The 24,749-nt window shown below is 50.7% G+C and overlaps 1 protein-coding gene across 1 annotated transcript; it reads right to left on the bottom strand.

Annotated features, from left to right (window-relative positions):
* Positions 1 to 432: 432 nt before the first annotated feature.
* Positions 433 to 1,768, bottom strand: LOC141917522 (uncharacterized; the record flags this gene model as incomplete). Its single annotated transcript, XM_074810780.1, is given in 3 exon segments — positions 433 to 1,091; positions 1,094 to 1,233; positions 1,293 to 1,768. Coding segments are annotated over 3 exon segments (1,275 nt in total), but the record flags the coding sequence as incomplete, so codon positions are not given.
* Between the last annotated feature and the right edge of the window lie 22,981 nt (positions 1,769 to 24,749).

Below are 24,749 nucleotides of genomic sequence, written 5' to 3'. Positions count from 1 at the left end.
TCAATAAATCACCTCTATTAGTTTTAGTGAGCTGTCGGATATAATTCCATCCTCCGTTCCCCCGCCCACTGCTAAGGAATGGAGGTTCTAGTTTCCCTGCTGACTTTTCCCGTCGCCCGTGCTCTCTGCAGAGGGGGCTGTGGGCATGACAGGAGAGATTTCTCTATTTGACTGTGAGTGCTGTGGGTGTTGTTTCGGACCATACCACTTTGATATCAGCTTACTCAGCTTATTAAGGGGTAAACCATCCATTACATCCCTGGGAACTCCCTTTTTAACTCCCAAAGCCCACTGTTGTTGTCGAGTCAGGGGCTGTCCTCCTCCTCCCCCTGTTTTAGAGTGGGAATAGTCAGCAACAGTGGCGTGGTCAGCGGCGGTTACAGTTTTACTAACAGAAAGGAGTAGATCTTTAGCTCCTATTTGATGGATTCCTTATGATTTCTCCTCCAGAGTTCTCACAGGACCGTATTTTCTGCTATAGTCTATCAATTCCTGTGCTACATCTCTGCATGTCCACATCCTTTTATGTTTTGAGTGGGAAGGAGCCGAGCTATGATTGAAAGGTGAATCTGTGCCAGCATTAGTTTCATCTCTGATGCCTTTTATAAAGCTCTCCAGCTCTTCTGCAGGGTCTAAAAATGCTATGGTCCTTTGGAGATCAATCCCGGTAGATTTGAGTGACTCTGGGAGTCCCCTTATCAAAGGAGTCATGATTTCAGGATTCACCGACAGCATCATTGGGGATTCACATCTGGGAACTAACTTCCTTTCACATATCATTTGCAGGCAGGCTGCTTTGTGTACACTTTCTAGCAATTGATCAATTGTGCCTGTGATTGCCAGGGGATCCCCCCTGTCTAAAGGGTTCAACCCTCCGGCCCAATAGGCAGCCTGCTGGGTTAGGGACCATGGGGCACGTCTATCCCCTGTTGTTAAAAAGATGCCGTGGCCCCAGTAACCACTAGCTTCCTTTTCATTTAACTGAATTTGGTCCCCTCTGGTTAAAGATACATGCCACACATACTCTGTTTTGGATTCTTTGGGAAGGCACCCATATTCTCTTTTCATTTTGGCCAATTCAGTGGGAGTAATGGTATCTCTTTAGTTGTAATATGTGGGTCATTATCCTCATCATTTATATAAGCATATTCTGCTTTAATCAAAGGTCTCACTCGGGGGTTCTCCCTGAAGCGTTTCCTTGCTTCTTTTAGTTCCTTTGGGGGGTATATCTGACTTATTTGCCAAATACCTATCTCTTCCATCTTCATTTCTATCTCAATGATTCAGGAGACTTTGAAAATTCTTCTCTTAAGGCATCTTTTAGACAGCGATTTTCTTCCTCTTTTTCCTCTGTCTGCTGTTTGAACAAGCAAATTACTCTCTCTTTCTCTGCTAACTGCTCTTCTTTCTCTGCTAACTGCTCTTCCAGGTTGGAGATTGTTTTCTGCAAAAGTTGTACCAAATTTTCAAGGGATTCTATGATTTGTTTTTCGTGGCTATGCCATTTATAATGGTCTTCAATTGCTGCAACCAGGCTGGCTCCAAGAACTGCACAGATTATCGCTTTGCATTTACCTGACCATAATCTAGCCTCATTATGTATAGAAATCACTCGGTCTGTTACACTCTGCAAATTTGTCCAATTCTCTCGAGCCCACTCTTCCCTGGGTGGGGAGGCTCGAGCTCTGTGGTGGTTTGACAAAAGCAGTTTTAATATAAGCAAAACGAAGCAAAGGTACGCGGGCGGAAACAAAAAAAAAAAAAGAAAACAGATTTATTCTCTACTTCCCATGAACAGGTGATGTCGGGCCTTCTCAGGAAGCAGGGCTCCAATACATGTAGTGGTTGCCTCGGAGGACCAAGGGTGACCCCACCCCCTTCCTCCTTTCTCCCAGCTTTATACTCGAGCAGACGTCATATGGTATGGAATATCCCTTTGGTCAGCTCGGGTCAGCTGTCCTGGTTGTGTCCCCTCCCAAGATCTTGCCCACCCCATCCCACTGTGGGGGGAAAAATGTCGGAAAGAGCCTTGGTGTTGTGTAAGCACTACTCAGCAGTAGCCACAACACCAGTGTGCTATCAACACCCTGCCAGCTCCCAACATAAAACACAGCACCATGAGGGCTGCTACAGGGGAAAACCAATTCCGGCTCAGCCAGACCCAGTTACAGCCTCCATACTTTGCCAAGAGTGCATAGAACGAGTCAAGATTTTTACTAACGGAGAGTTTTGATAACCATCCTTTTCAGTCATTCTTATTACAAAGGGGCCAAACTCACTTTGGGGAGGTTAAACTTAGTTACACCACACACACAACAACTGCTGCATCACCCTTCTCTTCCCCAAGTGGCTGAAGGGACTAAAATCTACCACGGGGAGTCAAAACTTAGTTACACACAAGTGCAGACTTTCTCAGCTTGTCCCTTCAACTTCCCCGGGTAGTCGACCTCATCTATTGAGGACAGTAACCCCTTTTGCACTAAGAGATCCTTCCACTTGATCCTGATAGACAGAGCCCTCAATTCGAGTTTGGGAAGCAATACACCGAGGCGTGCGAGGTGTGTGGGAATCTCAAATCGCCCCCCTTGCTTTCTGGACACCTCTCACCCTTTTGGGTGTAGGGTCAGGTGTGGCTGGAGCGAAACGTTCTCCCCCTGTTACAGACCACACATAACCTGCACCCCCCTGTCTCTCAGGATCCTGTCCGTGATGCCAGTTTAATGTCACGGTCCACTCGGTGGACACGTGATGGTTCGAGTTTGCTACAATCTTGAAAGTGCAACATTAAGGTGACCAACACCAAATGGGATAGCAGTAAACAAACAGTAAAACTTTATTGTGTTGCCTGTGAAGCGGCATGCAATAGTTAGAGATGGGTGAAAGAAAGGAGAAAAGTAAAGTTTAGAGAGAGGAGGAAGAGAGGTTATAGCTACCACCGCTGATCTCAAGACGTCCTAACAGTTCCAGGTCCAGCTGATGCTACGTCGTCGATCGTCGTGATCCTTGGTGGGGAAGCTTCCAGTTTTCATTGCCAAGACGTCATCTTTTATGCTTAGTAACACAGCTTGCTCCACCTCTGCCTCAGGGGTCTCCGCCCTTCTCAGAATTCAATTATCATATCTCCGCCCTTCTTGAGTGAGGCCATCGCACATGCGCAGGGGGGAGTGTCTGAGGTGTGGTCAGTCTTGGAGGCGGGTAACCTTCAACCAGGAGGTGTGTTTTGGTATTATAATGAAGCAAAGTTCATCTAAGGTTCATGATTTCTTCATCAATGTTATGGCAACAGTTGTGATCCATCTTTTTTGACAGTGGCTATGCGATTATCTCTAACATCTCCGGCTAGGCCAGGTACCGAACAATAGCACAGCACTCTTTGTACTACATGGCTCAGGCACCGAAGAACAGCACTGCACTCCCTGCACCACAGGGGTTAGCACTCAGAAGAACAGCACAGCACTGGCTGTGCCACACAGTTCTGCATTCAGGAGCCTTTGCACCACATTCCGTTCCAGGGGTTGGCAACTGCACTCCAAACAGGCCGTTGTCGGGTACCTCACTGTCCATGTCCCCGGTGACAATGTTGAGACAATGCTGATCTTCTGACCGACTCTTACAGGTGCATGGAAAGGGGGGGAGGGAGGTGTGTGTGTCATGGAAATGGGGAAGGTGGAAATGGAGGGGGGGGGGGGAGAAGCATCGAGGGACCAGGGCAGCGTGAGGGGAAACGGGGGGGGGGGCGGGGGGGGGAGTGTGAGGAGCCACCTGAGGGGTTCCAGGACTGGGGGGGTCTCTGGGGGACCCCGAGGCGGGGGGGGGGTGGGTGTCTGGGGAGCCCCGGGCCGAGGGGGGGATCTCTGGGGGGCCCCGGGCCGAGGGGGGGATCTCTGGGGGGCCCCGTGTGGGCCCCGGGAGGCCCCGGACTCACAGCGGATCTCCCGCTCCATGTTCATCCCCCGCCGCTGCCACCACAGCCGCCCACCCCGCCCCGCCCCACCCCGCCGCCATTGGCCCACGCTCCACCAATCCGAGCGGGGAAGGGCGGGAGACAACCGCTCACATTGGTCAATATGGGAGATGAACCGGCCGCAGGGGATGACAGGAAGTGTGACGGAACCCCCACCCCGGCGGAAGGACCCAGTGCTCCCAGTGCTCCCAGTAGCTACCAGTTCTTCCCAGTGCCCTCCCCAGTGCCCCCAGCGGTCCCAGTGCTCCCAAGTACACTCATCCCAGTGGCCTCAGTGCCTCCCGTGCCCCCCAGTAGCTCCCAGTGCTCCCCAGTATCCCCCAGCCCAGTCATCCCTGTGCAAACAGTGCTCCGCAGTGCACTCCCAGGGGCTCCCAGTGCACTCCCAGTATCCCCAGCTCAGTGACCCCAGTAGCTCCCAGTGCTCCCCAGTGCACTCCCATGCCTCCCATTATCCCCCAGTGCACTCCAGTGGCCCCCAGTGTTATTGACTTAGCAATAAGTAGAAGTAATTGTGTTTGATTTAATAGAAATATAGAATCATAAGAAATATTTAGTTAAAATGTTATTTGTTGTAATTTATACCAGCAACCGACTGCTACTTTAAAATCCCTTATACAGCCCCATACCAAGGCTGAAGAGATTGGTTATAATCATCTAGTAGGAACGTTTGGAACCTAGGTAACCAAACACAAACTGATTTGTAAGTTGATTTATAATACATATACAGGACCAGGAGAATGCAAGTAGTTGTCAAAGTCTAGGATTAATGGGAACTGGGGGAAACAACCGTAACAGCTTACAAGTACCTGCCAAGAAAACTGTGTCCTTAAGCAAAGGGTAATTCTGACAGGGGGAGATTGCGACCATCGACCCATGGACCACTTACTCACGTTACATCCCAGACTCATTTCTAGACATTTCTAATCCTTACTGCACAGAATCGGAAGTAGGCAGAGAGTATGTTAATGATTTCTTGGAAATTGTATATTTGTGTATGAACACTTAATGAATATGTATGAATAAGTTCTATATAAGATGTATGATTTTAGTGCTTGGTGCGTGCTGTTGGTGAGAACACTCCCTTGCGCGTCCGGCCGTCAATAAAGAAGTGTCTGCTTATCTGCATCAAATTGGTGTTGATAAGTTCTTTATTCTGAATTTTCGGTAACACCAGTGCTCCCCAATATCCTTGGGCCAGTAGCCTCAGTGCCCCCAACCCGTAGCTCCCAGTGATCCCCAGTATCCCCAGACCAATGGCCCCCGTGCCCCCCAGTATCTCCCAGTGCACTCCAGTACCACCCAGTGCTCCACACTATCCCCCAGCCCAGACGCCCCAATGCACTCCAGTGGCTCCCAGTACCTCCCCAGTGATGCAAGGAAATGATCACCTACTTTGCAACTTATTTACTTATAGCAACTTATAATGATTTCTGAATATTGCTTAATAATCCTGCTTGCCCTGACTGTTCTGTGGAAGCTTACCAATCACTACTGTGTTCATCAAAACAAAGCAGTTTTCTGTGGAAACTTACCAACAATTACTATGTTCGGCAAAAATAAGAGATGTGTCCTTGGAAAGCAGATGTGCTCTAGCAAGTTTATGGATCAACAGCCATATATGGGCAGTAGAAATTAATAGACTGGTGCTTTTAGATAAGATAGACATGGTAAACCGGCTGAAAACACTCTTGCTATTCAAGAAATTGGCCAAGAGAATCTGCGCATGCTACGAGGAAAAGTACAAGGTGAGAAAGACTGTGAGCCTTCCTCCCGAAGACCCCCAAAGACACCCACCAGGAGGCAATGCACAGGTGCAAACATAACATAAACTACTGACACCAGCCTCTAGAACTAACCCGGCCTTATTTACGCATATGTATGCTTGTGTTATGTAATCCAATGAATATGTATATCCACACTCAATAAGTTTTTCGTAAAATGTGTTGTGGGTGTGCAAGCTTTGTGGAGAAATCCCCTTGCACCCCGGCACCAGGGGTAGGTATGCAAACATACCTGCTTTAAAACTCTATTTGAGTTGTAGAGTCTGTTTTCCGCAAGTCACCAGTACCCCCAGCCCTGTGGCCCTAGTGCTCCCAGTGCACTCCAGTAGCTCCCAGTACTCCCCAGTATCCCCAGACCATTGGTCCCCGTGCTCCCATGCCCCCCAGTACCTCTCAGTGCTCCCCAGTCCAGTGGCCCCAGTGCTCCCAATGCCCCCCAGTGCACTCCAGTGGCTCCCAGTGCTCCCCAGTACCACCAGCCCAGTGGTCCCAGTGCTCTCCAGTTCCCCCCAGTGCACTTTAGTAGCTCCCAGTGCTCCCCAGTATCCCCTTATGCTCAGGTTGGTGTCCCCCAATGGCCCCCCCAGTACTCCCAGTGCCCCCGATCCCAGCCCTGCCACCACACGGCCCAGTGCTCCCAGTAGCCCCAGTCTGACGTCCCAGTTCAGCTTCACTGGTGTTCCCAGTACCCCCAGTGTGCCTCAACAGCTCCCAGTATCCCCCACCTCATGTCTCCCAGTATTCCCAGTACCTGCCCCCCAACCCTGCAGCCCAGGTATGTCCAGTTTCACCAGTATTCCCTACATCCAGCCCAGTTCTCCCAGTAAGCCCACACAGCCCCAGCCCAGCGTCCCCAGTTTCCCCAGTAACCCCAGCCCAGTGCACCCAGTTACCCCCCAGTCCATCACTAATTACCACAGACCAGGGAAGAGCTAATTAGCACGGGGGGGGGGCACCCCAAAAGCGAGGGGAGAGCCCCATGTGACCTAATGGCCCCCCCCCCCCCCCAAGAGCCATTTTGGGGGGATTTTTCCCCATCTCGGCCCCCGGGGGGGGCAGGATCGGGCCCTCAACCCTCACGGGTGGGGGCGGACACCCCAGAGAGGGGGCTCCTCTGCCTTTCCCAAGCCCTGGGGGTGTCCCCAAAGTGAGAGGAGGGGGGTGACGCCCCCACCTCACCGTTTAATGCGTTAAAAATAATTAATAAAATTGCTAACGAGGCAGGAGGGCGGTCCTGCCAATCACATAAAAACCCTCCAGTTTTGGCTAAAAAAAGAAAAACCTCCAATTTTGGTAAAAGCCCCCCAAAACCCCCTCCAGTTTTGGTAGGAAAAAGCTCTCAAACACCTCCAAATTTGGTAAAAAATCCCCTCCAACAACCTCCTATTTTGGCTAAACACACACCCCCCCGCTCTCAACTCTCCAATTTTGGTAAAAAACCCCAAACCCTCCAGTTTTGGTAAAACACACCCCTCCCCTAAACCCCTTCAAATTTTGGTAAAAAAACCCAACCCAACAACCCTCCAATTTTGGTAAAAAAGCCCAAAAACACCCCCCTCCAAATTTGGTAAAAAAAACCCCCACAACCTTCCAATTTTGGTTAAAAAAACAACCCCAACCAACTTCAATTTTGGTTAAACACCTCCCAAACCCTCCAATTTTAGTAATGCGCCACCCCTCCCAAACCCCTTCAAATTTTGGTAAAAAAGCCCAACCCAATAACCTTCCAATTTTGGTAAAAAAAAAAAAAAAAAAAAAAACCAAAAAAAAACAAAAAACAAACAAACAAAAAAAAACCCAAAAAAAACAAAAACCCATCAAATTCTGGTAAAAGAACTCCAACAACCTTCCAATTATGGTAAAAAAAACACTCAACCAGACCTTTCAATTTTGGTAAAAAGAAAAAAAAGCCCCAAACTCCTCCAGTTTTGTTAAAAAACTCCAGGAAAAGAGGCCGGCTGCCACCCGGGCCCAGGTCAGCACTGACTTCGTTAGCAGCGCTGCATTTTTAATTGCGGGGGGGGGGGGGGGGGGGGGACGGGTGTGGGAGGGTGAGAGGAGTTCTCATGGAGGCCCCCTGCTGGGATCTCACCATTTCCCAACCTTCACAAAAACCCCACCAAAATAATTGGAAAATTCCCATGTTTTTTTATTCCACTGGTAAAACAGCCGGAGGCCCCACTGTACAGAACGCTCCCTGTGGTCCCCACCAAACCCCCAAACCCCCAAACCCCGTCACTATTGCAGAAGGATCAGACGCTGTCGACGCCGGTGCATGCAGGTTTACCTCAATATTTTTGGTTTTTTGCGCATGTGTGTATGTTTGTTTTGTTGGGGGGTTTTGCCATTTTCCAAACACTTATTTGGCCAAATTGTGGCAGCGACACCTGCAGGGAGGGGCTGGGGGTGTTGTTTTTTCCTCCCTCCCGCTGCCCAGAGTCTTTATTTTTGGATTTGAAATATAAAAAGCTGCAGGTTGATGTTTTAATTAATATTAATATAACATTATATTAATATAAAACCCAGGAGATGTGAATGTCAGAACTTCACAGCTTTGCTGACAAAGACATCATGAGAGTCAGTTGCTGGAAGCTGAAGTTGTACAAAATCAGTCTTGAAATAGGATTTGGTTTTCTATTTGTGAAGATGATGAAATATTTGATAGTGACTGGCCACAGAGCAGCTCTCGGTGTCTTGACCCACAGCGGGTTGAGCAGCTCAAAAGTGTTTAGAGATCATGAGACAAAGGAGGGCACCCTGGAATGAAACTTCCAGGAATTCTGGGAAAGAAGTTCTGATCTAACAGATGAAAAGAAACACTTGCTATGAAGTTCTGACATTCAATGGTTCAAGACAATTACTGTAAGAATAAGAAAAAATACCATTTTGCCTTTTTGTTGATCACACTGCAGGTAACATAAAGCTGTGCTTTCCAAGGAGCATCTCCCAGATTTCTTGAGACTTTGGCCATTTTTGTTTTTTCTATGAAACATATCCTGCTATATAGAACAAACACAGAAAGTATCAGATTACAGATAATTGGGTGATGTGGCCCACATAAAATGTTGAGAACTTCCCAGGAAGGGTTAAACTACCAATAGCAGGCTGCAGCGTGGTTTTCTGGATACTCATTTTACCACTTTATTTCAAAATTTTGGCATTCTTAATAAGACTCGTGGCCACCTCAGGTTTTTCCAGTGATTTTTGCTTGGCCTTTTGTGAGGGAAAAGGAGAGATTTGCTGTAACTGGAATTCGTCGGCACTTCTGAGCCGAATCCTCGCAGCTAATGCAGAACCTGTCACTAAAACAGTTTGCTTGGAGTTCGTGGCCTAAATCTGCTAAATCCGTGACTTTGCCAAATTCTGCAGGATGCCGAGATAAAGTTGCATGTGGGGGAACCGAGCTCCTGATGCACAGCATCAGTTTATTGTGTTGTGACTGACGCTGTTTCACTTACTGGAAAAAACAAACCTGCCTTCACGGCTGTGACATGCCTGGCCCATTGAAATCTCTTCTTTAAGTGTTAGACTGCCTCAGGCTCCTGAACACACAAGGGTTGAGTCAATGTTCCAATCACAAAAACTGTGACAAATGCCCAAGATTATGGCAAGAAAGCTGCTGTATTTATAAGGATGCTAAAGTGAGGTTTGTTTTTCTGTTTCCAGATCATCATGCACGTGTTCTGCACATACCTCGACTCCAGGCTGCCACCTCACCCCGAATATCCCAACAGCAAAACCTTCACTTCCCAACACTTCATTCAGACACCAGATAAACCAGGTACCGGCACTCACATTGAGCTGCCCTTGGCCTCTGGGATCATGTCAGCACCCTTGAAATCCCCGATGCCTTTGAAACATTTCATTCGCAGACACTTCCCATGAAAAAGTGTTTTGCACCTACCAGAGCAGCATCAATCCACCCCATTATGAGCAGATCTACCAGCATCACATCAAAAACCTGCCCCAGGTATGGTGGTGGTAGCGGTGTCCTCCGGTTGTCGAGAAACCTGATATGGATCTGATTTGGGGGTTGGGTTTTTTTTCAGTTCTAGCCACTTTTATTGACTGTTGAAACGTAGGCTGGCTCAGTGCAGGCAGTAAACCTTACCTTGGCCTTTGACCATGATGTTCACAGAATCACAGAATCGCCTAGGATGGAAAGCACCTTGAAGATCATCTAGTCCAACCGTTAACCTAGCACTGACAGTTCCCAACTACACCATATCCCGAAGCACTAAGTCGACCCTTCTCTTAAACACCTCCAGAGATGGGGACTCTACCACCTCCCTGGGCAGCCCATTCCAACGCCTAATAACCCGTTCTGTAAAGAAATGCTTCCTAATATGTAGTCTAAACCTTCCCTGGCGTGACCTGAGGCCATTCCATCTTGTCCTATCGCTTGTTACTTGGTTAAAGAGACTCATCCCCAACTCTCTGCAACCTCCTTTCAGGTAGTTGTAGAGGGCGATGAGGTCTCCCCTCAGCCTCCTCTTCTCCAGACTAAACAACCCCAGTTCCCTCAGCCGCTCCTCGTACGACACGTACTCCAGACCCTGCACCAGCTTCGTTGCCCATCTTTCGACACGCTCGAGTAGTTCAATGTCCTTTTTGTAGGGAGGGGCCCTAACTGAACACAGTAAGCGAGGTGCGGCCTCACCACTGCCAAGTACAGGGGTAAGATCCCTTCCCCGCCCCTGCTGGCCACACTATTTCTGATGCAAGCCAGGATACCATTGGCCTTCATGGCCACCTGGGCACACTGCTGGCTCATGTTCAGCCGGCTCTCAATCAACACCCCCAGGTCCCTCTCTGACTGGCAGCTCTCCAGACACTCCTCCACAAGCCTGTAGCGCTGCTGGGGGTTGTTGTGGCCCAGGTGCAGCACCTGGTGTTTGGCCGTATTGAAACTCCTACAGTTGGCCTTAGCCCATCGCTCCAGCCTGTGCAGGTCTCTCTGCAGAGCCTCCCTACCCTCGAGCAGATCCACACTCCCACCCAACTTGGTGTCGTCTGCAAACTTACTGAGGGTGCACTCCATCCCCTCGTCTAGATCATCAGTAAAGATGTTAAACAGGAGTGGCCCCAAAACCAAGCCCTTGGGGGACACCACTCATGACCGGCTGCCAACTGGATTTAACTCCGTTCACCACCACTCTTTAGGCCCAGCCAGCCAGCCAGTTTTTTACCCAGCAAAGCGTGTGCCCATCCAAGCCACGAGCAGCCAGTTTTGCCAGGAGAATGCTGGGGGAAACGATGTCAAAGGCCTCACTAAAGTCAAGGTAGACAACATCCACAGCCTTTCCCTCATCCGATAAGCAGGTCGCCCTGTCGTAGAAGGAGATCAGGTTTGTCAAGCAGGACCTGCCTTTCATAAACCCATGGTGACTGGGCCTGATCATCTGGTTGTCCCGCATGTGTTGTATGATGGTACTCAGGATGAGCTGCTCCATCAGCTTCCTGGGCACCAAAGTCAAGCTGACAGGCCTGTAATTTCCCGGATCTTCCTTCTGACCCTTCTTATATATGGGTGTTATACTGGCCAGTTTCCAATCTGTTGGGACCTCCCCGGTCAGCCAGGACTGCTGGTAAATGATGGAAAGCAGCTTGGCGAGCACCCCAGCCAGCTCCTTCAGCACCCTCGCGTGTATCCCATCCGGTCCTATGGGACTTGTGTATGTCTGTGTAATGCAGTAGGTCACTGACAATCTCCTCCTGGAATGCGGGAGGGTCGTTCTCCCAGTCTCTGTCTTCTGCCTGAGGAGGCTGGATTCCCTCAATACAGCTAGTCTTGCTATTAAAGACTGAGGCAAAGAAGGCATTAAGCACCTCAGCCTTTTCCTCTTCACTTGTTACCATCTTTCCTCCTGCGTCTAGCAGGGGATGGAGGCTCTCTCTAGTCTTTCTTTTGCTACTGACATACTTATAGATACATTCCTTGTTGTTCTTGATTGCTGAAGCCAGATTAATTTCCAGCTGGGCTTTAGACCTCCTCATTTCCGCCCTGCATAGCCTCACAGCATCTTTGTAATCATTGTGAGTGGCTAGCTCCTTCTTCCAAAAGCTGTAAATTCTCCTTTTCTCCCTGAGTTGCAGCCAAAGCTCCCTGTTCAGCCAGGGTGGTCTTCTCTGTCGCCGGCTTCTCTTACAGCACCCAGGGACTGCCTGCTCCTGAGCCATTAAGACTTCCTTCTTAAAGAGTGCCCAGCCTTCCTGGACCCCTATACCCTTCAGGACTGTCTCCCAAGGCATCCTGTCGAGCAGGTGCCTAGACAAGACAAAGTCAGCTCTTTGGAAGTCCAGGATGTCAGTTCTGCTGCCCCCTCTCCTGGCCTCTCTAACAATAGAGAGCTCTATTATTGCTTGATCGCTGTGCCCCTCTGACCGCCACATCATCCACCAGTCCTTCTCTCTTCACAAAGAGAAGATCCAGCAGGGCACCTTCTCTCGTTGGTTCTCTCACCAGTTGCATCAGGAAGTTATCTCCCACCCTTTCCAGGAATCTCCGGGACTGGTCCCGCTCTGCTGTGTTCTATTTCCAGCAGATGTCTGGGAAGTTAAAGTCTCCCACAAGAACAAGGGCAAGCGATCGTGAGATTTCTCCTACGTGCCTATAGAATATTTCATCCACCTCTCTGTCCTGGGTGGGTGACCTATAGTAGACTCCTACTACAACATCTGCCCTGTTGACCTTCCCCCTGATTATAACGCAAAGACACTCTGCCCTGTCTTCACTACACTTGCACTCAAAGCAATCATAACAGTCCTTAACATACAGCGCCACACCACTGTCTCTCCTTCCTTGTCTACCCCTCCTAAAGAGCTTGTAGCCATCTATTGGCGCACTCACTCCAGTCATGGCAGACATCCCACCATGTTTCTGTAATAGCCACTACATCATAATTTTCCTGTTTCATCATAGTTTCAAGCTCCTCCTGTTTGTTACCCATGCTGTGTGTATTGGTACACATGCACTTCAGATGGGCTGGTCTTTTGCCCCCTTCCCCCTTCAAATCTAGTTTAAAGCTCTGTCAATGAGCCCAGCTAACTCCTGACCCAAGATCCTCTTCCCCCTCTGGGACAGGTGCATCCCATCTAATGCCAAAAGGTCTGGCGTCCTGTATACTAACCAATGATTGAAAAATTCAAAGCCCTGACAGTAAGACAAGTTACGTTGGAGCCACAAGTTCATCTGTTGATTTCTCCTGTATTCTTCTTCATGCATCCCCAAAACTGAAGGGATGGAGAAGAACATAATTTGTGCCCCTGACCCCTTGTGGCTGGTGCATCCGCCCAGTGAAAGCAGAGCTTCTTTGCTGCTGAAGCATGGCAGCTTCTGGCTGTCTTTGTTTTCAAGGTCTCGCGGTAGTTGAGACCTTTGACCAATGGGAGCCACTATTGACTACAGGTCAGATTCGGCCTGGGTATAAATGGAGTCCCCTGGTGGAGCCATTTTGAGCTTGTCCCACTGGAGCTGCACGCTGTGGTTGAGGACTCTCCCCTTGGGTTCGGGACGCCACCCAAGGAAACTCCTCGAGGTGCCTTGGGTCGGGACGCTGCCCTGAGCAGGTCCTCGGGGTTGAGAGCCCTCACTTGTCAGGTGAGTGTAGAGCATTTTGGGTTGTCATTAAACCCTAGGTAGTGAATTTTTGTTTGCGTTTGGGGTTGCCGTTAAACCCCTGGGGTGTGAGGCTTGGTTTTACGTTTCAGGTTCCCGTTAAACCCCAGGAAGTGAAGTTTGCATTTGGGGTTGCCGTTAAACCCCTGGGGAGTGGGGCTTTGTAAAGTGTTTTGGGTTGTTGTTAAACCCCAGAAAGTTATTCTGTTCTCCTCTTGCAGACATCCGAATCTGTAACTTACAGAGACCTGGTTAGTTGTTTTATTAAAAACTAAATTTATTTATTTTTTTAAAATTGGTGGTGGGTTGTTCATTTGGAAGCCTCCGTAACACCCCTTAATCACGTTCCCCAAGGATCTGAAAACTCTCTTCATTGCTTTAGGACTTCTCCTGGTAATGTCGTCGCTACCTACCTGAAAAACCAAGAGAGGGTAGTGGTCCTTGGGTCTCACTAGAGCGGGGAGTTTTGCCCTCAGGTCCTTGACCCGCGCCCCAGGGAGGCAGCAGACTTCCCTATGAAGCGGGTCTGGTCTGCATATTGGGCCTTCAACACCCCTCAGAATGGAGTCACCCACTACAATGACTCTTCTGGGCTTCTTTTTAGAACTGGTTTTGATACCTGGTCTAGAACGACCCGGCCTTGGTGGACCTTGGTCTTCCTCCTTGTTTGTCTCATTTTCTTCCTCCTTCGCTTCTCCATTCAAAAGTTCCAGGGCCCCGAATCTCTTGTGAAGGGACACCATGGAGGGTGAGGGAGGTTGGGAGAGGATTTTCCTGCCTCCGTGAGCAGGGACCTGTTTCCAGCCTCCCCCATCTCTTAGGTCCCCTCCTTCTGCCTGGTAGCAAGAGGATGAGGGAGTGCCTGCCTCGTTTGGAGCCTGCATTTGCTCCTGTTGCTTCATGGGTGCCAAGGTGCTACTCCACCTATCAATTTCCCTTTCACACTCCCTAATACTTCATAATCTTTCGACCTCTTCTTTGGGTTCTGCCACCAGGCTGAGCAGGTCATCTAGCTGATCGCAGTGCACACAGCTCTTGTCACTGCTGCCCTCCGGCAGGATTGACAGGCTCAGGCACTTCCTGCAGCCCGGGACTGGACCACTGCATGTTTGCGTGGCAGCTCTGTCTGGCTCGTCACGTTCTTTCTGGTGGTGGTTTATGACGTGAGTGGAGACCATGGTTCAGTGTACTCGTGGAGGATGATAAGATGAAACTAGCTCAGATAAGTTCTAGACCCAGATGGACTGCGCCCTGTCCGCTCACCCTGCCTGCGCGAACTGACGCACCACAACCTTCTGACATGCCACAACCTTCTGAAGTGCCACGCCCTGTTTTCCCACCCTGTTTGCTGTGCTCCTGGTTGCTCGCACTCCCTGGGGGCTGCTCTTGTATGTGAGGGGCGTGGGGCATCGTTACTCCAGTCTCCGCCCACTCGGAGTCACCGCTGCCCTCATTTGCAGCTCACTCTTCCCACTCAGGGGGGAGGTGACTTGAGGCTCTCCCTCTTCCCTGGGCTTCTGCATTCTCATCTTGCGGTTTTGCCGCGGGTTTTTGATGCTTTCAGAAGGGTCCCCCACCGCTATCCTCCTCTTCGGAGCCCCTCTCCTCAGCAACTGAGGATGATTGTTGTACTTAGTCTGCTCTGAAATAACAGGTTTAGTATCTGTTTAAGATCCATACGTACCTAGGTAGTAGCTTCCTCTTGTTTATTTTCTAACAATTCATTTTAAAATACCACGTCACGTAATCCTTGATGTGTGTTGTCACCCGGTGCTTGTCCCTAAGAATTCTGGGGGGAAGCTTCTGTCCTGGTTTAGGCCCAGAGGGTAACTAAGCCCCATGCAGCGCTTCACTTGCTCCTTCCCCCGCAGCGCTGGGAAGGAGAACAATTAAAACAAAAAGCCTCAGGAATGGTGATGAGGACAGCGAGGGATTTCCTCACCCATTAAATCAGGCAAAACCCCAGACTCCTTCGGGGAAGAAAAACAAGAACATCCCTTTAATTCAAACAAACACTAAGAAAACCAAGGCTTAACAGACAGAGTAGGACAGAGAGAGGCGTTAAAAACCGCTTCTCCCCACCCCTCCCTTCTTCCTGGCCTCAGTTTCGTTTGAGGGTCCTGCTTTTATACAGTTTAAAAAACAAATCAGATATATATATTAAAAAAAAAAAAAAAAAGGGCACAGAAACATCTGGTAGATCTGCTTCACTCAGGCGCATCCCGGATCTGGCCGGGATCCGGGGCACATCTGAGGAGTTGCTGTCTTCTAGGAAACAGCTGGCTTAGGGTCCAAAAGTAGATATTCTTTATCTAGTTTTCAGAGGAAATATGGTCATATTTCATGCTGATAGAATGCTGGTCAGGAGGTTCACTCAGAAGTCAACTCTGGTTTGAGGCCTGTGGTTCCAGCTTTGGTGGTTCCGGCTTTGGTGTTTCAGGCACTGGTTCGAGGCATGTAGTTCAGGCTTTGGTTTGAGGCCTAAGGTTCAGGCCTTTTTCTGTCAACCTCCCAGCACTAAACTACAACCGTGGGGGCTTCTCCTTCCCACAGAGCCCTGAGGTCCTCCCCAGACAGATCCCTGCTCCTCCAGTGACCCCCACGGGTGCAGGGGGGGGCCCTGCCATCCCCCCACGGGATACAGGGGGGCTCTGCTCTGGCACCTCCCCCCTTTCCTCCTCCTTCCTCCCGCTGACCTCGGCGTTCCCACAAGTCTCCTCCTCATCACTCCTCCTCAAAGTCCTAACGCCCTCCCATGTTCCCCATCTTCAATATGTTATGGCAGAGGCATGGCCGCCGGCGCTAGTTGGCCACCGGCGCTAATTGTCCCGGCCTTGGCGCAGTGCTGGTTCCCGCTTGGAGCTGGGGGAGCTTCCGGAAGATGCTCACAGGGGCCACCTCTGCAGCCCCCTCCCCTTTCACCAAAAACCCCACCACATGCACAAACCCAGCACAGCTTCTGCTCTCAAACTAGCAAAATTCTCCGCCGAATTTTAATTTTCAATCGATCGATCGATCCCTGGCTGTTGCTGAAGCTCTGCTTTCCAAAAACCTCCAGCACGTCACGTATTTCAAGATGATAAGCCAGCCAAAACCCACCTTTGGTCTTTCGCTGGTATTTCTCTCACTGAAAAAAGTCAAGTATTGAGGCAAAGCCCCACCAGCTCCCCCCCCACAATGTCATTTTGAGATGGCTTTCTCAACAGTCACTTCCTCCGCCTGAAAATCCCGCTCTGATTTCTCCTCGGGGACTTGATTTTGAAGCTCTTTTCTCTCCCTGTGGCTTCAGGGCAGAAACAACCTGTTCCACACCTTGCTCATGTTTCTGTACGTCATGGAGACCAAAGAATCCGGGATGCTGGGGTGAGTAGTGCAAGGGGTGAAGGGAACGTCCTGCTGCGAGGCTCCTCGTCGAGCTGAAACCGCTCCAGCGGGGTGACGGGAACGGGGTTAAAACCACCTTCGCGTCTGGAGCGGTCGCAGCTTTTTCATCCAATTGGATAAATCTTAACGGGTGTGAGCGAGCAGCGACGTCCAGATTCTGCTTCATCCTGGAAGAGCCGTGCTCAAGTCACGTGCAAAGCACAACACCTGTGTGGTGAAGTGCACCCTGGAGAGTTTTTCATCACCTATTTTAAACAGGCACTTAAATTTCCATGCAATTTCCTATGATAATTTTAATTTCTGCAGGTGTGTCCATCTGGGTATATCGGGAGTTGATGTCCTGTGGATTTTTGGAGAGGAACATCCCCCATGGGATGCGGCTCTGAGGAATGATGCCGAGAGGAACCGAGCAGCATTGTTGTGTTGTTGACTGACCCGGACTGGCTGCAAAAAGGGATAATTTCAGTTTTATTGGGGGGGGCGGGGAAGCGTTTTGGATTCCTGGGCAGGTTTTAGGGTGCATTTTCTCTCTGCAGGGCCAGGGGTGAACCGCCTGTTCCTGGCGACTCTCGTCCCCAGCAGTCACCGGGTTTTTCCTGTATTAAAGGAGTTGGTTTGAGCAAATGCTCATTTGGGTTTTTCTGGGGGCTCAGCAGTGCACAGTCCATAGCCTTACCAAGGGGGGACTTGGAAGAACTGGCTTTAGCTGGGACTGACCCCCCACCTCCCACCTTTGGCCCCTGTCACGGTCCACTCGGTGGACTCGTGATGGTTCATTTGCTACGATCTCGAAAGTGCAAAATTAAGGTGACCAACACCAAAGGGGATAGCAGTAATCAAACAGTGAAACTTTATTGGGTTGCCTGTGAAGAGGCACGCGATAGTTAGAGATGGGTGAAAGAAAGGAGAAAAGTAAAGTTAAGTTTAGAGAGAGGAGGGAGAGAGGTTATAGCTACCACCGCTGATCTCAAGACGTCCTAACGGTCCCGGGTCCAGCTGATGCTGCATCGTCGATCGTCGTGGTCCTTGGTGGGGAAGCTTCCAATTTTCATTGTCCAGAAGTCATCTTTTATGCTTAGTAACACAGCTTGCTCCACCTCTGCCTCAGGGGTCTCCGCCCTTCTCAGAATTCAATTATCATATCTCCACCCTTCTCGAACAAGGCCATCGCGCGTGCGCAGGGGGGAGTGTCTGAGGTGTGGTTAGTCTTGGAGGCGGGTAACCTTCAAGCAGGAGGTGTGTTTTGGTATTATAATGAAGCAAAGTTCATCTGAGGTTCATGATTTCTTCATCGGTGTTATGGCAACAGTCGCGATCCATCTTTCTGACAATGGCTATGCAATTATCACTAACCGCTCTGGCTAGGCCCAGGTACCGAACAATAGCACAACACACTTTTTACTGCACGGCTCAGGCACCAAAGAACAGCACTGCACCGCCTGCACCACAGGGTTCAGTACTCAGGAGAACAGCACAGCACTGGCTGTGCCACACAGTTCTGCATTCAGGAGCCTTTGCACCACATTCCGTTCCAGGGGTTGGCAACTGCACTCCAAACAGGCCGTTGTCGGGTACCTCACTGTCCATGTCCCTGATGACAATGTTGAGACAATGCTGATCTTCTGACCGACTCTTACAGCCCCCCACCCTGTTACTCGCCTGCGAAAGGCTCTTGATGGGCAGAAATTCTCTTTTTTTGACCCAAAACTAGGTGTTTCTCAAGAAGCATCCCCGGGCGCCCAGGTCCCTGCGCATGCCGGTAACTGTGCACCCCAATATTACCCTGCACCTGGTCCCCAGGCACCCCCAGAAACCACACAAACTGTGTACCCCAAGATACCACGTACCCCAGTATACCATGTGCCCCAATATACCGTGTGCCCTGCTCCCTGCGTACCCCAATACACCGTGTACCCCAATATACCATACACCCCGCTCCCTGGGTACTCCAATATATATACATCACAAGGAGTTGCTCAGGCTTGGCACTGCTCCTGCCCTATCCCCTACTCATCTACAGGTGACATCAAAAGCACCTGTACAAGCCAGAGCCTGCTCCTCCCCTGTCACCCATTCAGACACAGGTGACATCACAGGCATCTCACAAGCCAGGGCCTGGAACTGCCCTAACGCCTCCTCAGCTACAGGTGAGGGGCAAATCACAGAATCACAGAATCATCTAGGTTGCTGTCACGTCCCGCTCAGACGAGGGGGACAAGTGACTCAGATTCGCAAATCCCCAATGGAGCGGACAACAAGTCTCCAAGTCTAAACATTTATTAACTACTCACAATGTACTAATTGAACACACGATAGTTGGCTAAGTATATAGCAAGTTGTGGCAAGCAATATAATATGCCTTGCATTGCTTAATAGGAAAGGGAAAAGAGGGAGATAGAGGGAATGGGGAAATACAGATCACCGGTCTGGGTTTCTGCGCTGCTCCTGCCGACGAGGGTTCCGGGAGGCACGGGAGACATCCGTCTTTTTCGCTGGCATCCGTCTTCTTCGCTTCACTGCACTCTCTCTCCTCGTGGCGCCCCCCCCCCTTCTTCCCTTCTTGATTTATACCCACATTCCTTGGGTCCATCCCCTAGGTCGACCCCCATACCTACGTATCTCATGTACGGGGAGGGGTGAGGTGTTTCATGGGATGATGTAATTAGCATGATCATGTTAGCCCTCGTTAGCATATTGAGGGGTGTTAACTTTAATATGCATTTCGTGGATAATGAAGCAAAGGTCATTCACCGGACAGATGGCCCTTGAAGTTTTGGCCAGGTGCACCAGAGCAGAGCCGTCCTGTCTTCACAGGGCTCCCTCCTCCAGTCCCATCTTGTGTTATTCGGGCAGCCTTATCAGCTTCGACCTCCACAGAATGCACCCTGTGACTCATAGTTTTGTCTTGCGAGTGTTTGAGGCATTTCTTCGATCAGCCTCAACTTTTGCTTTCTCAGGCTGTTTTTCTTAGTTTCTCACAGGCCTGGTTTCTCGTCTCTCACAGTTGCAAAGCACCTTGAAGATCATCTAGTCCAAACGTTAACATAACATTGACAGTAACCAATGACACCATATCCCGAAGCACTAAGTCGACCCTTCTCTTAAACACCTCCAGGGATGGGGACTCCACCACCGCCCTGGGCAGCCCATTCCAATGCCTAATAACCCATTCTGTAAAGAAATGCTTCTTAATATGTAGTCTAAACCTTCCCTGGCGTGACCTGAGGCCATTCCATCTTGTCCTATCGTTTGTTACTTGGTTAAAGAGACTCATCCCCAGCTCTCTGCAACCTCCTTTCAGGTAGTTGTAGAGGGCGATGAGGTCTCCCCTCAGCCTCCTCTTCTCCAGACTAAACAACCCCAGTTCCCTCAGCCGTTCCTCGTACGACATGTGCTCCACACCCTGCACCGGCTTCGTTGCCCTTCTTTGGACACGCTCGAGTAGTTCAATGTCCTTTTTGTAGGGAGGGGCCCAAAACTGAACACAGTAAGCGAGGTGCGGCCTCACCACTGCCAAGTACAGGGGTAAGATCCCTTCCCCGCCCCTGCTGGCCATGCTATCTCTGATGCAAGCCAGGATACCATTGGCCTTCATGGCCACCTGGGCACACTGCTGGCTCATGTTCAGCCGGCTCTCAATCAACACCCCCAGGTCCCTCTCTGACTGGCAGCTCTCCAGACACTCCTCCACAAGCCTGTAGCGCTGCTGGGGGTTGTTGTGGCCCAGGTGCAGCACCTGGTGTTTGGCCGTATTGAAACTCCTACAGTTGGCCTTAGCCCATCGCTCCAGCCTGTGCAGGTCTCTCTGCAGAGCCTCCCTACCCTCGAGCAGATCCACACTCCCACCCAACTTGGTGTCGTCTGCAAACTTACTGAGGGTGCACTCCATCCCCTCGTCTAGATCATCAATAAAGATGTTAAACAGGAGAGGCCACAAAACCCAGCCGTGGGGGACACCACTCATGACCGGCTGCCAACTGGATTTAACTCCGTTCACCACCACTCTTTAGGCCCGGCCAGCCAGCCAGTTTTTTACCCAGCAAAGCATGTGCCCATCCAAGCCACGAGCAGCCAGTTTTGCCAGCAGAATGCTGGGGGAAACGTTTTCAAAGACCTTACTGAAGTCAAGGCAAACAACATCCACAACCTTTCCCTCATCCGATAAACAGGTTGCCCTGTCGTAGAAGGAGATCAGGTTTGTCAAGCAGGACCTGCCTTTCATAAACCCATGCTGACTGGGCCTTGCCGATGCGGAAGTCTCAGACACAACTTAGATGACCAATTTGATCAAGTTGACGCCACTCTATTAAAGGTTACACAGCAATTTATTCTCTATCACAAGCTTCACGCGCCGCTATCTTATTGCTAATAGGCTAAAGCTACTTGTTCACGCACCCTTTTGCCCCCTATGATTGGTCCCGGTGTGGTGTCCACGCGCTGCTGTCCCCCCAGGTAATCCCCCTGTTTTCGACATTCCAACATCTTTACCTCTTGGGCAGGAATGTAGTTTCTCAGGCCGTCTCGACCTTGTTTGTATCCTTGAACACAGCTGCAGCTTCCTGTTACAGTGAGGCCCCTCGGTCTGGATCGCTCATAATACGTCCATTATTTTCCAGCCACTCCACAGGGCCTGATCATCTGGTTGTCCCGCATGTGTTGTATGATGGTACTCAGGATGAGCTGCTCCATCAGCTTCCTGGGCACCAAAGTCAAGCTGACAGGCCTGTAATTTCCCGGATCTTCCTTCTGACCCTTCTTATATATGGGCATCACATTGGCCAATTTCCAATCTGTCGGCACCTCCCCGGTCAGTCAGGACTGGTGGTAAATGATGGAACGCGGCTTGGCGAGCACCCCAGCCAGCTCCTTCAGCACCCTCGCGTGTATCCCATCCGGTCCTATGGGACTTGTGTATGTCTGTGTGATGCAGTAGGTCACTGACAATCTCCTCCTGGAATGCGGGAGGGTCATTCTCCCAGTCTCTGTCTTCTGCCTGAGGAGGCTGGATTCCCTCAATACAGCTAGTCTTGCTATTAAAGACTGAGGCAAAGAAGGCATTAAGCACCTCAGCCTTTTCCTCTTCACTTGTTACCATCTTTCCTCCTGCGTCTAGCAGGGGATGGAGGCTCTCTCTAGTCTTTCTTTTGCTACTGACATACTTATAGATACATTCCTTGTTGTTCTTGATTGCTGAAGCCAGATTAATTTCCAGCTGGGCTTTAGACCTCCTCATTTCCGCCCTGCATAGCCTCACAGCATCTTTGTAATCACTGTGAGTGGCTAGCCCCTTCTTCCAAAAGCTGTAAACTCTCCTTTTCTCCCTGAGTTGCAGCCAAAGCTCCCTGTTCAGCCAGGGTGGTCTTCTCTGTCGCCGGCTTCTCTTACAGCACCCAGGGACTGCCTGCTCCTGAGCCATTAAGACTTCCTTCTTAAAGAGTGCCCAGCCTTCCTGGACCCCTATACCCTTCAGGACCATCTCCCAAGGCATCCTGTCGAGCAGGTGCCTAGACAAGACAAAGTCAGCTCTTTGGAAGTCCAGGATGTCAGTTCTGCTGCCCCCCTCTCCTGGCCTCTCTAACAATAGAGAACTCTATTATTTCATGATTGCTGTGCCCTAGTCAGCCTCCAACTGCCACATCATCCACCAGTCCTTCTCTCTTCACAAAGAGGAGATCCAGCAGGGCACCTTCTCTGTTTGGTTCTCTCACCAGCTGCGTCAGGATGTTGTCTCCCACACATTTCAGGAATAAATGTGACACCCATCTACAAGAAAGGCAGAAAGGACGATCCAGGAAACTATAGACCTGTCAGTCTGACCTCGGTGCCAGCGAAGGTCATGGAGCAGGTCATCTCGACTGCCATTAAACATCATGTAATGGACAATCAGGGGATCAAGCTTAGTCAGCATAGGTTTATCAAAGTCGTGTCCTGCCTGACAAACCTGATCTCCTTCCATGACAAAATGACACGAATATTGGATGAGGGAAAAGCTGTCGATATTATCTACCTGGATTTTCAAAAATCATACGACACATTTCCCCATAGGATTCTCATAGAAAAACTGGCTGTCCATGGCCTGGATGAGCGAACGGTCTGCTGGGTCAAGCACTGTCTGGATGGACGGTCCCAGAGAGTGTTAGACAATGGAGCTAAATCCAGCTGGTAGCCGGTCACAAGTGGTGTTCCTCAGGGCTCGGTGTTGGGACTATTTCTGTTCAACATCTTTATTGATGATCTTGATAAGGACATAGAGTGCATTATCAGTAAATTTGTAGATGACACAAAGTTAAGCAGGACTGGCAATCTGCATGAAGATAGGGAGGCACTACTGAGGGACTTGGATAGGTTGGATCGGTGGGCCGTTAACAGGATGAACTTCAACAAGACCAAGTGCCAGCTCCTGCACTTGCACCCCATGCGTCGCTACAGGCTTGGGGAGACTGGCTGGAGAGCTGTGTGGAAGAGAAGGATCTGGGGCTTCTAACTGTCAAGCAACTGAACATGAGCCAGCAGTGTGCTCAGCTGGCCAAGACAGCCAACGGCATCCTGGCTTGTATTAGAAATAGTGTGACCAGAAGAAGTAGGGAGGTGATAGTCGCCCTCTACTCTGCACTGGTGAGGCCACACCTTGAGTATTGTGCCTAGATTTGAGCACCTCAATATGAGAAGGATATCAAGGTGATGGAGCGAGTGCAGAGGAGGGCAACGAAGCTGGTGAAGGGACTAGAGAACAAATCCTGTGAGGAGAGATTGACGGAGCTGGGACTGTTTCGTTTGAGGAAGAGAAGGCTGAGGGGAGACTTCATCACTCTCTACAAGTACGTGAAAAGACATTGTAGAGACGTTGGTGCTGCTCTCTTCTCACAGGTGATTAGTGACAGAACAAGGGGGAACAGCTTTAAACTCCAACAGGGCAGGTTTAGAAAGGACATTAGGAAAACAATTTTCACAGAAAGAGTGGTTAGACGGTGGAATAGGCTGCCCAGGGAGGTGGTGGAGTCACCATCCCTGGATGTGTTTAAAGGTCGTTTAGATGATATGTTGGGGGATATGGTGTAGAGGAGAACTTTGTAGCGTAGGGCTGATGGCTGGACTCAATGATACAAAGGGTCTTTTCCAACCTGAATGATACTGTGATTCTGTGACATCAGAAGCAGCTGCACAAGCCAGAGCCAACACCTGCATTATCCCCTACTCATCTATAGGTGACATGCCAAGCAGCTGCGCAAGGCAGGGCCTGCTCCTGCCCTAAGCCGTGCTCAGACAAGGGATTACACCGCAGATCAGCCGGGCCCGATCCTCCCCCGTCACCTACGCGGCTAAATGTGACGTCCCAAGCAGCTACATGCCGCTCCAGGGCCTGCGCCTGCCTTACCGACTACTCGGCTGAAGGTGACATTCCGAGCAGCTGCAGAGGCTCGGGCCTGCTCGTGGCCTATCACCTACCTAGCTGCAGGTGACAGGCGTGGCGGGGTGGGGGGGGGGGGGGGGAGGGAAGCAGCGGGCGGCACGGTGCGGTGTCGAGGGGCTGCCTGCCGGTCGATGCCGTCGAGTGCCCGGCAACGCCGGGACCTGAACCTGGACGCGGCGAAGGGTGCCCGGTCCCCACGTCTCTGCGGGACGGCGACAACCAGGGGGGAATAAACGAAGTAACGCGCCCCCACCACCACCACCACCACCACCACCGCCCCCGAGAGAAAACCTGAACCCACCCCGCGAAACCAACAGCTGAAGCTGGGGAGCGCCCGGCAGCGCCGGGACCCCGACCCGGCGACAGGTGCCCGGTTCCCGACGCGAACCTCGCCCCGGCGAGACAGACGGGCGTCTCCGCCGGAGGGAATTGGGGGGGGGGGGGGGCGGGGGCGGGGGCAGCACGGAGCGGAGGGGCTGCCGGGGGGGTTGATGCCGGCGAGCGACCCGGCAGCGCCGGGACCCGCACCCGGATGCGGACCCTGCTTGATGCCAGCGAATGCACGGCGGCCAACGGGTCGGGGCGGGG

Source organism: Strix aluco, chromosome 39, assembly GCF_031877795.1.
Source record: "Strix aluco isolate bStrAlu1 chromosome 39, bStrAlu1.hap1, whole genome shotgun sequence".
Taxonomy (NCBI): Eukaryota; Metazoa; Chordata; class Aves; order Strigiformes; family Strigidae; genus Strix; species Strix aluco.
The sequence above is the reverse complement of the archived record's forward strand: the minus strand, read 5'-3'. Positions and strand labels throughout refer to the sequence as shown.